This window comes from Galeopterus variegatus, unplaced genomic scaffold, assembly GCF_000696425.1.
Source record: "Galeopterus variegatus unplaced genomic scaffold, G_variegatus-3.0.2 Scaffold4311, whole genome shotgun sequence".
Lineage (NCBI taxonomy): Eukaryota > Metazoa > Chordata > Mammalia > Dermoptera > Cynocephalidae > Galeopterus > Galeopterus variegatus.
In genome coordinates, this window is record NW_007730422.1 from 131,486 (window position 1) to 146,802 (window position 15,317).

Genomic DNA, 15,317 nt, shown 5'->3' on the forward strand with positions numbered 1-15,317 from the left:
AAGCGGCGCACTATCCAGTGCGCCACCGGGCCGGCCCAAGTGAGAGTATTTTTATATTAGGATGAGTGTGTAAGAAAAATAGGTTAAATCTGTAAGACAAAATACGAGTGAATATAATCACCTTAAAATTTGTGACTCAAAATGTGTATGATATAAACCCAGATAATTAGATTTTTTTCCAAATGGAAGAGCAAAGTCAGAGTATTTGTTTCAAATAGCAAAATGCTTCCATCAGAAAACCTGAGAAAGTGTCAGTCAGTTGACAGAAATATTTGTGTCTAAAAGACAGTGTGGCTTCTGTCTAGTATTCAATATTTGTTGAGTGAATAAAATGCAAGAAATTTAGTCTCCATCCATTGATTGTCTGTAGACAATGACAATTCATTTGTTTGCTTGCTTTTTATTTGCAGATTTATAGGTATATGCATGCAAACTGCTTCAATCATTTTGGCCAGGCGGGTCACTTCAGTCAATCATTACTTCAAGTGAGCCAAAGAAATAGGGGTGCTGAGAATCCAAACACCTGACTGACAAAAAAATTGTTACATTTTAGTCAGTTGGTAAAGAGTTCTACAGATTAGCAAGCAATCATATGAAAAGTATAAGAGAAAAGAAGCTAAACTGCTGTTCTGTGTAAAAGAAATTTTATAGGTGTCAATCAAACTAGTTTATGTAGAAAAAGGCAAAACTAGAAAAGCAAGTGATTGGCATAAGCTATTTAAATAATCTTATATAATACTAGTGATCAAATCACTAGTGATACTAGTGATCTAATGGTGCAGGATATTTGAATAAGAATTGCATAGCATAAATGAAATTAGATTTTCTTCAAGTGGGAGAACATTTTCTATCTCTATTCTTAAAGTTTTCTTTTAATATTATAGAAACAGTTATATTAATTGAATAACTTCTATTCTGCTCTAAAACATTACTTTTTGCAAATGCATTTGCTATTAATTAGTATTAACTATGATTAAAATTACACTGAAAATATTTGTCATTGTCTTTTGGTCTCTAAATACCAGCATATTGGCAAACCCAGATTTGCTATTCATAACTACCAGCTTTTTTTCTTTTTCATGTGAGACTCTTTTGAGTCCAAGTCATTATCCCATGATATGAAAGCTTGTGCAGTCTCCAAGTATAATAAGCTCCTTGCATATTAGATCAATAGTGGGAAAGAAAACTATGCAAACTCTCTTCCAAAGAGAAGAGAAGTATATAACTTGTGTTATAAAGCTTAAAAACTTTCAGAAGTGGCCAGATGCTAAAAATAGATATTTATATCAATATAGAATCTTCATGGAATCACAAGGGTAGTGCAGTGAGAGATGGGGAGATACATCACATTAATACTGCTTTAATTCTCAAGTCAATTAACAATATATTAGAAATATGTTCAAGGTTTTCACTAAGCTTTAGTTGTCCTTTGTATTTGGGAAAGTGATAGTACTTGCATCTGTCCAAGGGCAAAAGGCAGAAAATTCTCAAACTTTCCTCTCTAGCTAGTGAGAATCAGTAATAATTAGAGGTTGGACTGATTTGGAGAGTAATTAATCAGAGATTTCTAAATTGGTTTCCATCCAGGTAGAAACTGGCATTTTTAGGTTATTTTGAACTATTTGAGAAAAAATACACTTCACAACTAGCTAAAAGGTAAAATCTCTTTGATGTTGGCTGAAATTAAATTTTCTAGTTTGGTAGTGTCATCTACATTATGATGAAAGAAGGCTTTGGTTGGATTTAAAATAAAAATATAAATTAGTGATTACTTCAACACAATAAACAAAATCTTTCAAAACTTATGACTAATGGAGTAAAATAATAAAAGAGATTTCTTTGTGTAAAAAGCTGATAAAACCTCTGGTGTAGGCTCTGATATTATAATTTTATAGATGAGAAAACTTTAGACTACTTTGTTGTAAATTTATCCCCCCTCCTTTTGCTAACATCCTTTTGTTTCTATAGATTAATACCTAATTTATTCATAATGAAGGCTGGCTTCATGGGTGGGCAATTTGTGCAGTTCTGAGCTTCTAAGGTGCCTCTGCTTAAATTAACGCCTTATTGTCACTGTCTAGAAATTCTTAAAAATTTTCCACAAAGGGTACTGCATTTTCATTTTGCACTGGGCTCTACAAATTATGTATCTAGTCCCATAGCTATGCTTATGTTTTTTCCTAGTCTTTCACTGTTTTCCCTCTGAGCCTGAAAGTTACCTATGGGGACATCTTTGGTATGTCTCATCCCAATTCCAAAGGTGCCTTATACTATAGGACGAGTGGAGGCAGAGCCTCACAGAGGGCGAGACCTTTCCATTCTGAGCGCTGACCTCAGTGCCTGATACAGAGCAGGTGCTGAATGAATGGGTGAATAAACAAATGGATGGCAAATTATAAACAAATACCTGTTGACTTATTTCACTGACAAAACAGGCAAACTTTTAATTGTTTTAGTTTTACAGTGAAAAGTGACTAAGTAGGTTGGGAGAGATTAAAGGTAAAATATTCAAGGAAAAAAATTATTCTTGGAAAGCATAAGTGAAACTGAATTGATGGGAAAGGTAAAGGAAGTTAGATTTAAAGACAGGTTGAACTCTGTGTTAGGAATAAGAAGTGATGGGGTGGGGGTTGGGGGTGGATGGTTAAAAGCCATTAGATGTCTCCTAGTAAGTTTCATCCTGAGGTGAATTCATTTGTCTCAAATTCAATTAAATACATTTTGCATCCATCTAGTAAGTTGTAATTCAGGCAATGAAAATCGTTGTCCAAGTTTGGGGAAAGGCTGTGTATTCAGAAGTAACCAATAGATTAATGATTTTTCTTTGTTCCCAGAGTTCCTTGACCTACTGTTTTGCAATAAGAAGAGGAGTAACACAAATAAAGACATTGTATAAAAAAGTGATTTTGCTACTGTTTCCTCTGCCTCAGGCCAGGATAGACAGGGCTCCTGCCCTGGCTCCCTGTTACCCGAGCTTAGCTAAGCCCATTTTATTCTTTAGACCATAACAGTTTCCTACCCTTATATTTGCTTTGGGAACATTTCTAACATTGATTTCCACAAAATAAAATAAAATAAAATAAAATAACTAATACTCTTTTCTCTGGAGTCTTTTATATTGTGTTTGAACACTTTTCAGATTGCTTGGGAGTGTCAGTTCTTTACAATTTGTGTATCCCCCTCAGTGAGATTCTCTCTTACTGATTCATCTCCCTTTCCCTAGACAGCGTGGGAAATAGAGTTCTATCTGTCTTTAAAGAGGTTCCCTATAGCATTGTCTAGCCTTGCTTTTTCCATTGTTGTTACAGCACACCGATGTGACTAAAACCGTGTACAGATGCCTAAGTGTGGCTTTAGTTTTCTTTTATACTCCAGTCAAATAATTTCTTCTTACATATTCATTGCTTCTGTTATGGTTCTCCAGATTACGCATGGTGCTTTGATAATGCTGATTCACTAATGTTAAATTTGTGAGAGCAAGTGCTTTTATGCTTCAGATGGTTATTTATGGAAAATTCAATTTTTGGAGAATGCTGACAACGGTAGAATAGAGGTGAATAATAGCGCTGAAATTCACAAAGGTGCAAACGAGCATTCATTGGAAAGATAGTCCTCAAAATAGTGGATGGGGAAAGTGGCAAGGAGCATTGCTCATCAGGAATACGCAGATTCTGAACAGGCAATGTTGAGATCAAGGGGTAACGTACCTGAACTCCAATTTGGGGTGCTTGTGGAGCCAGATGAGAAATGCAGTTTGGTAAGATGCACGAAAGAATTTTATATACTATCTCTAATGGGAAAGAAGACAATAAAGATGTAGCTTCCATCAATCTAGGAAAATGTGGATTTTTTCCTCCTAAATTTCCTCTTAAATAGAATCACAAGAACATATTCCTTGCCACCCAAGTGTGCTCCTCATGGTCAGCATTGAGCAAAGTGAACTGTTTAGACAATGCAATGATGGTATTCTACAAAAAGATGGGTGGCAGAATTGTCTTAAATAACTGTGCTTAAAGAATTCTGCTGCCAGAATTGTAGCCACTGTCAGAAAAGATCAAACTAGAATGTTCAGTGTTGATCTTGTGACCTACATTATTAGAATACTCTGAATTTACAAACCAATGAATGGAGAAATGGGAGAAAGGAGATTGGTAGATTAAAACTATTTTGAATTTTATTTTACATGCCCACATTACAAACAGAAATATTCAAGCATCAAAATTCCTTTAATTACCAGAAACTGTTAATTTAGAGCATAAGAAGAAGAAAACAAGAAGGATCTGAATCCTTAGTTCAGTTTTAAAATCTATCTAAGACTCACCAGGCAGAAGAGGCAAACTATTTTTACTAATTTTATAAAAGTAATGCAAATATGTAACAGAAATTTGGCGACTTGATCAAACTCATTTCTAGTGAAAGCTTGAGCTGAATGTTACATGAATATTCAGACAATAGCAACCTGTTTGAAATTGCTATTGGGTATAATTCCAAAATTTATGCATTTTACCATCTCCTAGGCATAAAGCCAAAGGCTAAAAGAGCAGAACATGAAAGCTGAACCTGAATTATGTTCTAAACCCTGTTGAGTTTAATTTTACTTACAAAGCAGAATGTTAGTTTGCCACTTAAATTTGCCCCTTATAGCCCTGTAAAAATACCTGGTTTCTTGTTATCACCCTCTAAAATGTGGTATTCATTTGGAAAGCTCCAATTTTAGGAGCATCATTCTAAATTACTAGGCAAGTGCATACAATAAATACACATAATCTAAAGCAGATCATAGCGAGAGAAGAAAAGCAATTTTCTATAAATTTGACTGCAGTGTAGGGTTTGCATTTCATGACCTGTGTTACTTTAGAAGGCACAAACGGAAATTTTCAGCTAAATAAAATGGAATGTATTGAAAGAATGAGCACTTTAAAAAGTGGGTGTCTTATACTAAAGTAATACAGATACACATTCTTAATATAAATTTGGAGAAAAGATCAAATAGCCTTCGAACAGAAAGACACACAAAAATTGAACAAGCTGCCACACACTCAGACATACACTTCTTTTAAAACAACATTGTACTTGAACCAATGATGGATGCACTACCCAAAATCCATAAACATTTGGTGATATATGCAACTAAAACAAAGAGATGATGAAGCTCACTATGTGCCTTATGTTTACTGTTTAAGATTTTTATAATATTAATAAATTCTTAATAAGTATAATTGTAAAACACTTCTGATAGGTAAAAAACCAGTTGATCTAAAATATAACTTCTCACTATAGATGATGAAATTTTTATCTGTAGACACATACAAGGGGTCTAAGCATATAATACTCATACCATTCAACATGCAATTGCACACGATTAAGAAGGGAAAGGCAGAAGTGGAATTCTGGTAATGTTCTAGTTCTTGCCTTGAATGCTAGTAACACAGAGTATTCACTTTGTCATTATTCATTGAGTCATGCATCTGTACACTTATGATTTGTGAAAATGTCTGTAGGTATACTGTACTTCAATGAAAAACTAAAAAATAAAAAAGAAGGCAGGAAGGAAGAAAGAGAAAAGAAAAGAGGCAAGGAAGAAAGAAAAAAGAAAAGAAGGAAGAAAGGAAAAAAAAAGGAAAAAAGGAAGGAAAATAATGCATATTAAGATCTGCATTTCCCATATTGGGGAATACTATGCTCTCGTCTAGGAGGTGGGTGCTGGAGTCATTTGCTCAATTTAAATAACATGTAGCTTCATAGGATTGCAGAATTTGGTGACCTGGCTCATAATTGGAATACACTTAACTGTCATTTCTGCACAAAGAGGCTGTGTGTTGACATTTTCAGGCTGTTAAAAAATCCCTGTCACTTGACAATTGCAAATGTCACCATCTTACTTCTGCAGTTTTTCCATTTTTAGAAGTAGAATTTAGAAGTTAGTGGACAAAAAGGAAAATGCCTGGGAATTCTACCAGCTTTGCATTTGAAAAACACATATACACACAAACAAATTTATCTCTGTAGTCCAAGTGTCTTAGTAGTTCAACTATTTAGAATTTCTGCTTGGCATTAAGTTGGTTAAACACCTAGTGACCACTTATTACTAAAGGTGTTTAGGACTCTGAAGTTGGAAATGTAGGTTTTGTCTGTTACTAAGGAGCAGTTTTCCATGTAATCTTTTCAAAGGCAAAAGGTTAAGCAAAAATGACATATATTGTAAAATTGAAAGTAAAATGCACAGTACTGATGTGCTCAAAGTCCATGCATTTAAATTCCTTTGTATGATAATTTATGGTGATCATGTCTTCAGACTGCACTATTAGCATACTCACCCCTAACAAGAAGTTCTGCCTCATCTGACACACTGTCTGCTGTGGTCTGTACCCTGCAGCCATATCTCCCAGCATGCATCAGAAGGATGTTCCTGATCATTAAATCTGCAGAGGATGCTTGCTGAAAGAGGGATGAAGTGCCAGTTTAAAATGTTGCAAATCTGCCTAGTTCAAGGTGGTTTAAGGGGGAAATTTGCATATTCAGTCAAAGGGCCCAATTTTGGCCTTACAATTTATATGACAACAATTCAAAAATCAAACATGCCCTATTTTAAGGAACACATGGAATTTATGTTTTTAACAATTGCCAATAAAGGGTTCAAACATTCAAAATTGCATATTGTGATTTAGCAGCTGAGATATTTAAGAAATATTTAAATATGCACAAACAAGTTTATATCTTTAAAATATAGTAAAAAGAATCAATGAGCAAAAATTATTGCTTTGATATTCAGACACAGGGCTGTTTCTGTGGCAAGAAAATAGTATTGAAAGGAACAGTAACTTATGGGAAATTAATTATGAAAAGACAGCAGTCAAAAGATTATCTTAGGTGACTTTATTGAATGATTCCTTTTGTAAGTACACGGTGGGCCACAGAATGAGACAGTGCTTAGGTGAAAGATTGCTGGTCCCAAAGCCACATGTCTTTACTTAACAAAGGTATACGCCTCCTGTAACCACCACCATCTGGAAGCAGGGTCAGCATGAATCTTTGTTAATCAATGCAGTTACAAAACACAAAGGAGGATCGAAACATCTGATTCTTTTTGGGAGCAAGATGATTAGAAAATAGTTGAAGAACAAATGCAGTTAAGGAAATCAATCAGTAACAGGGAAAGTATCTTTTAGCTGTATTAGTTCATGGGATCAGTGATAATTCTACAATTTAGAATGACTGGTACAAACCTTTCATTACTTAATATTGTCTTTTATTTACTCTGTCAGGAAAGACAGATTTCTTTTACTATGATCATGTAAATATCTGGTATTTACAATAACTTATGGAATATGCTTTTCAGGTAATGACATAGCAAAACTCCAATATTCCCTCCAGCTCCCATGTTGCAATCAAAGAACAGTTGCCTGCAATGATGGAAGATGTACGGAGCTTGAAATGACATCTTCAAAGAACTCAAAACCTTTCTCCAACAATAATTGGGCACAAGAAAAAATATTTTATGAAAGTCATAGTGAAGCACCCCAGATGAGAGATCTTTTATTTTTTGATGGAATGAAAATGAATTACCTTTAAAAAAAAGTGATGTGTTTGTCCATAGAGGGCAATGTCTTGATGATCATTTAAGAATTTAGTTGTTTGTCTTTATTTTGAAATAGACCAATGGATTTTTATAAAAATCGTGGAAACAAGACTAATTTTTAGAAATCCTTTGGATTCTTTTTTTTTCTTAGCATTTAGAGAAAGGGTATGAAGTCATTTTGAGCTTTATACCACTCAAATGATGTGTGTTTCTTTCAATGAATTACTTTACAATATAGTATGTTTTAGACCATTTCTTTATGGTATTTGATTTCTGTGTTTTTCTCCTTTCTGTTAGTCTTATGATATGAACTTCTAAGGGTATTAAAATTTGGTTTCATGAAATAATTGTTAAGACATGGTCTGGTTTAATCATTTACAAGGAATTGCTTCACGGTGAGAATGTATTAAAATGTCATAACAATTATTTCAAAAAATGTGGTATTTGTCCAGCAAATGTGCTACAAGGCTAATTTCCTTAGCATAAATTGTTACTCTCAAATTCTAGCAAAATTCCTTTTCTCATCTCCACTAGACTAAGTGCTCACTTCTTTTTAATCTAAAAAGGGAATTTAAAAACCTTTGATTTTTATGGGGAAACAAAAGCAAATTGTAAATATTATAAAATCATAATTCAGTTTCAAATCAACATAATTTAATACTGTATGAATAAGCTTCTATATATTTGCTATTATGTGTAGTATGGGCTCACCTTAGCTTCCTTCCTCCTGGATTTCTAAGAAGCTCTTTTAATGGGGTAATGAGTTAAATTAATCAGGAATCAATGTGCACTCTATGGGCCCAGAATGGTGCCTATGTCTAATGGTAAAGCCAAGGAGAGGCCCCAGAAAACCAAGGAGGATTTGATTTTTTCTAGAAATAACATTGTCTGAAAGACTGTGCCTGATTTTTTTGTTTGTTTTGTTGTACTTTTTATTCACTTGTTTGCTTTTTCAGAAACAGAAACTATACTGGTGGCAGTTTAACAACAGAATAAATACTGATTATAAATCATTTTCAGGCTCATGTTTTTTAAAAAATATTTTATAAAATCACATTCCTGCAATTAAATAATTGACTCACTTTCTAGACTTTTTTCCTCCCTCCAAATTTATTTCTTTTTGTCCTGGATAAAAGTCCCCAAACCTCTTCCTTTCTGTGGAATCACAGTGAAAGGAAAGCTTAATGGAATGAAGAAGAGACTTTGTTAAAATCACTTAGAGGCCCAAGGACTTCAGGAAGGTGAGGTATAGATTATCTTTCCTATATTGTCCTTTACTTGGTTCCTGCAATTGATAGTGTGCAGTGCTCTATAAGCTGGCCACAGCTCAATCACCATCAATCAGGAGCAAAAAGTCTACAGCCTACTGAGTATCTATCAGTGCCGAGACTATTCAAGGAGTTGAAATCAGCTCATTTTGGGCTCATCCCTTGTCTTTTAGATTATATCTGAATTAAATTTTAAAAATCCTAAACAGGAAAGCTTAAAAGTAAATGAATGGATTGTGAACAGTAAATGTAAATTACTCTTTCAGTAGATTTACTGATCTTTCACGAGAAGTAATGAGAATAATGCATGTGGGAGCCCATTATACTTCATCTCTGCCCACAGCGTGCAGTTCTTGAGAGAGAATCTACACAATTTAGTGTACTTTTAATGAAATGGTTACTTACAGCAGATGCTTGCTTTCTTAAACTTAAATCTCATTTTCACTTTTTATCTCTTAGGAGTTACTCTCTCTTCTCTTATTTTCTTTGACAGTTGCTTTGTGTTCTGTTTTTGGTTTGTTTTCTGCTTTCTTTTGCTTTATGAACAATTCATGTTATCTGTTGCTTCAAACGAACTTCCCCACAACCAGTGCTCCAACACTTAGCACAGCGCATGCCACATAGTGGGAGCTCAATAAGTACTGCTGAATGAATGAATACATGTAGGCTTTTAAAGTAAGAGGCTGTATGTTCCTTCTCTGTGAGAGCAGCAGCATGGGTGCATCATTTACATTTCTTGGTCACACAGTTTTATTAGAGCAGGTGCTAGATTATTGTGACTTCTTTTTATGACTTTGAGATAAAATGGGAAAATACCATCTTTCCATCCAACTCCAGTTCTTTATTAGCTTTCATTTTGACTATGTGTCCTGCTTATCCAACATAAGACTGCCAGTTACATTCCTAAAATATGGGAGCTTGTTTAATTTTGCTGTTCAAAGTATCTGCTGGCTCTTATCTTTAAGATAAAGTCCAGTTTCCTTGTTTCCACATAAAAGGCTTTTTAGAGTATGATTCTACCTTCTGCAACTGAATTCTTTGGTTCTACAACACCAACTCATATTTATACATACATGGGAATACTTCCCATAACTCTTCCTGTTTGCACTGCTGTTTGTTCTGTTGCAGATACTCTTATCTCTTTTCTTTGCCTGGAAAGATACTTTTCCCCACAATTCAAATGCCATCTCCTCAGGGCAGTCTTTCTAGACCCTCCCTGGGTTTCCTTAGCTTTGCGTCTGTTTATGCTTCAATGTCACTTTGCCCATGTCTCTGAACTAGCACTCCCCATTCTTGCAAATGTCCCCCAAGGTTTACTATGGGCATTCCCAGGGCCGAGCTGGACAGTAGTGCAGCCCATGGTGATTAAGCCAGCTAATGAGTGCATGAATGGCTGGTTTCCTTCCTTCTTTGTGGCTGACAGTATCTCCCCTTCCTTCTTTTTTTTTTTCCTCTCAAAGGAACTAGAAAGGAAAATAGCAAAAGACTATAGAAGAAGACAGCAGAAAAAAACACTTAAAGAGTATATACAGGTTCTGGAATGACACAAAATTGTGTGGATCCTGCTCCACCACTTATTAGATATTCTACTTGGTAAAATTACTTTATTGCTCAGAGCTTCTCTCAGAGCTTCAATGTGATAATGTGAGTAAAGCCTACAGCAGAGTGTCTGGCACATAGTAAGTGTTTGATAAATGTTATCTGTTAAAGGGCACTGTAATTGCAATCATAGCCAAGAGGAATATTTCTTTAATTGGTATTCATTCCCTCACCAAACTGGATATCAACGTTTTTCATAGCTATAGTAAGTTTTTTGATAAGTTCCTAGCTTTATTTTAGATATAAGTATTCCTTCTCCCTTTCTCCGTCTTACAGTGTAGTAGAAATCTACTGGATTCAGAATAAGGCCTGAATTCTGGCCTTGGATAAGCACCTTCCTACCCCTGGTACTCTGGGAAAGTCATTTTATTGGAATAATAACACCTGCACTATCTTTCATAGAGTATTGAGTGAAATTAAGTGAAACAATGTACATACATGAACTATTGAGAAATGCTTCAAAACCATAAAGTACTCTTAAAGCACTTTTCAGCAGGTTATAGCAGAATGCTGTGTACACAGTAAGCACTCTGAGAATGTTTGGGAAAGAATCTTTTAAACAAGATAACTTGGTGTTCCTTTAAACGGTGGACTTACACTGAATAACCCAGTCAGAAGGCTGCTGGGAGCCTATGAAACTATGGGAGTTCCAGTGCCCTTATTTAAGGTTTGTTTAACTTTCTTCAGAGGCTCACATAGCATCTCCAGTATCCTCAGCCCCTGGCAAATGTACCTAAAAATGATTCTTCCCTGTAAAGCAAAGTAATATGGCACATAAATTTTATGAGATGCAATTTTTAGAATCTTATCTCGCATGAAAAACTGGGTATCAGCTATGAGACATGGATTATTAGATATGATTAATGTTATTGACATAAAACCTTAGATAGTTAAAAGATTTTCCTAATAACAGTATTTCTTTTTCCCAGAAGATAATTTGTTTAAAGTATCCTACCATAATAAGAAAATAATATACATATATATTCTTTTTTTATAGTTGTTTTTTCTTAACCCCTCATAGAATGGGGTTTGGATTAATAATGATATGGATTTTAATACTGTTTTTAGAAAATAGCTACTATTAAACTTGCATGATTAAACAATTGTAAATATTATCTGATACAGAAATATCTATTGTTACTAGTGAAGAAAATAGACAAATTACTATTTGACAAAAATCATTTATGTTTATCATGGTGAGATATTAAATGTATCCAACAATTCACTGAAGACTCAAAATGGGTAAATATGGCTTTAACATCTCATTACTGGAATCTTGGTTTTTAACTTCTAACACATAGTCTAATGATGTGTTTTTAAGTACTAAGAAAAATGCAGAAAAAGTTTTGTTTGAGGACATTGATTAAATAGGAAAAATGAATCGATGACTCATTGATAAACTTAGGATGGCAAGATATCCAAAATGGATCATTTAGTATTATAGGCACAAAGTCATGAATTCATGGGATTTCAGTCCACTAGCTTGGTTAAAATTAAGATTAAGCATTATGAAGCCATACAAAGCAAGAATATACAGGGCCAGTTACAATTAGATTTTAGTTTAATAAATTTTAAAATCAAAGTGTTAAATCATACTTATTTCCTAGATGACAAAATTGCATATATGAAGAACCCTGAATAAATGACCACATGCCATATGTATCACTATTGTGCTCCTTTTTTCTCAAGTAGACATACATGGCTGGGGAGTTTGATATTTAACATCTCAGTGGATGCAGATTTAGATGGTGTGTTTATGTCCCGAGTCTTGAAAGACATCGCTTATCTGATTATATGGATGGCAACTCCCTTTTCTCTCATGCTGAAGTAAATGGGTGTTCCTTTATGCAAGATTAACATAAGTGACCAATGCAAAAGGTCTCTACGTGCATACAGTATCATTTCTATATTAATCTAGTGCTTCTAAGTTTAAAAAGGCCTGAAATAGATAAGGTCACAAAATTTATCAACCTCATGCTTTCTCGAATCTTCTCTTAGCTCCATTTATGTTTGTTAACAAAAGTTTGTCTTACATGACTACTGAGACTATTTAACATACTCCTTTTATTGTTTATTCAGTATATCACAAATTTGTTCAACAGATATTCATTTCTGCTGTGCTAAACTTTCAGTGTACAGTCACAGACTCTGCACTCAAGGAGGGTTCATTCTAATCCAGCTTTGATGAAAGAAACATAAGAAGGGAGTGTAGAACGGCTTTTGCATACGTACATCTGGGCTTTGAAGAGATGTGGAGAGAGATGGATCTGTTATCTCATAGCACAGTGCTTGGGCAGGTCTGGGGAAAGACATGTTCTTTTTCTGTGTGCCTCATACACTTTCAGCAATGGAACTGCTCATGGAATAATTGTTCAGCAATTATTCCATGAGCATTGACTCCTAAACTTATGTTTTTAATAGTAGCTTTCAAACTAGCTCTTTATATCCTCTTGTTATCCCCTCTTTGTTTTTCATGCTTACCCGTCTGATATGTTATTATTGCTAGGTTGGTACTTCTTTAAAACTGATTTTATTTCTCTTCTAAAAATTCTTCACTGACTCCCTATTCCTAAAATACAGTCAAATTTCTTAATCTTTTCTTTTTCATTTTAAAATTTAATTGTACACTTTTGTGCAGTACAAGGTGTTCTTTCAATACATGCATATTTTGTACAATGTCACTTAGGGTATATAGCGCATCCATCCCCTGAACATTTATCTTTTCTCTGTGGTGATTACAGTCAAGATCCTATTTTCTAGCTATTTAGAAATATACTGTACAGTAATATTAGTTCTAATAAGCCTAGAACACCAGAATTTACTCTTCCTGTCTACCTGTAGCTCTGTTTCTGTTAATCCCCTACTTCCCCTCCCCATCCTGCCCCTTCTTTTCCTGGCTCTCGTGACCATTATTGTACTGTCTGCTTCTGTAAGAGCAACGACAACTTCAACAACAACTTCTTCTTCTTCTTCTTCTTCTTCTTCTTCTTCTTCTTCTTCTTCTTCTTCTTCTTCTCCTCCTCCTCCTCCTCTTCCTCCTTCTTTCTTCTTCCTTCTTCCTCCATCTTCTTCATCATCTTCATCTTCTTCTTCTTCATCTTCTTCCTCTTCTTCTTCTAGATTCCCCATATGAATGAGGTCATGCAGTATTTGTCTTTCTGTGCCTCGTTTACTTCACTTGCACTTGAGGCTGGACTCAACCCATCTCGTCCCTCACTAGGAAATGATGCTCTTTGAGAAAAATATCAAGAACCTGATATGCATCCTTTTGTAAATTGTAAAACACCTATCCTTTCCTACTCTCATATCTGTACCTTCTCTTTCAGGCTTTACTGATTTGAAGTCTTTCTCTCAATGCATGCTGACATGCAAAACAGAAATAGATTGTATTCTCTTGAGGTTCATGTAAGAAAATACTGTGACCCACTTTATATTTTATACTGAATGTTTGGCATGGGCTTATCCTTATTTATCTTTAACCCTTATTTATGGGTTATTATCTCCAAATATTCTTTCTACTTTTCTCTTGCACCTCCAATGCAAACACAATGCTTACTGACACATCTCAGTCAGATCTAAGCTGCTCACATTACACCTGATTTTTTAGTGACACTTGAAAAAATGGAGGTGGTGACACTTATCAACTTTCCAGTCCTATAGCTGGAAGGGACCATAGACTCTCATCTTCACTTAGAAATTGGCAGTTTTACTCCAAATATTCTTTCTACTTTTCTCTTGCACCTCCAATGCAAACACAATGCTTACTGACACCTCTCAGTCAGATCTAAGCTGCTCACATTACACCTGATTTTTTAGTGACACTTGAAAAAATGGAGGTGGTGACACCTATCAACTTTCCAGTCCTATAGCTGGAAGGGACCATAGACTCTCATCTTCACTTAGAAATTGGCAGTTTTAAAATTTTTGTAAGTACAATGGCAGACCAGTTTCTTTAAGAGAATTCTAGGCGAATGGTATTTAAACTCACATCATTAAAGTTATGAGAAATTTTTCTCTAGTGTTTGTATGATGAATTAACTTTCTCAAGGAATCTCTACAGTGATAATATTTTATAATCTAAATAACACCTGGCTCATATATTGGCTCAATGAGGCAACACTGCTAGGTAAGGAGATTTTAACAATCATGACAGACAATAAACACTTTGCTTTCTGTGAATTATACCATTGTCAAATAATGGAACACTCTTACTATCTTTAACTAAACCTATGCTTATAAATGACCTCTCATGAAGTTATATAAAAATGATAGAACTACTCAGAAAAAATTTTGTTCATTCATGCATTAGTCTTGCTTTGTAAACAGCTAGTCATGGCATGACCACCAGGAAAGCTCTAGATAATAACATTTTATAGGAGCTATACATTTTATTGCAGAAATGCTCATAGCACATGCACAGTTACAGAATTATTCATTCATTCATGTATCAAGCATTGGTTAAAGTATATTTTTTGTCTAGACAGTAAATGGTAACTACATGGCACCTTTGACATTGTGCCCTTCTTTACTCATACCTGTGGCCCAGCCTATGGATTCTTCTCAACACAGTGGTTCAGTTGACCTTAGTTGGCACAAGATACAAATTCTGTTTGGCATACCTGGTCAACACATGTTACAAGAAAAGACTTATCATTCCTCTGAGAAACTCACAATGAATGTGATAGGTGGGCAACTGGCTATAATGTGATGTGTTAAAATAGAAAATAGTACAAAAAACCATTGCAGACAAAAATTATTTTAGTGTGGAAAGAGAAATAAGTCATCTGGTCTAACCAATTCCCTTCCAGTTGATAAAACTGAGTGCAAAAGAGTTCAGGTGGCTTATCCAAAGGCAAGTTAAGCGTGGAGGC

The 15,317-nt window shown here is 34.8% G+C and overlaps 1 protein-coding gene across 1 annotated transcript in view; it reads right to left on the reverse strand.

Moving 5' to 3' along the window:
* The window catches only part of CNTN5 (contactin 5), a 269,147-nt gene that overhangs the window by 95,818 nt on the left and 158,012 nt on the right, over window positions 1–15,317 (reverse strand). Inside the window, exon 6 of the mRNA XM_008587234.1 lies at window positions 6,318–6,438. Within this exon, the coding sequence (XP_008585456.1) occupies window positions 6,318–6,438 (121 nt within the window). The remainder of the gene's footprint in view (window positions 1–6,317; window positions 6,439–15,317) is intronic.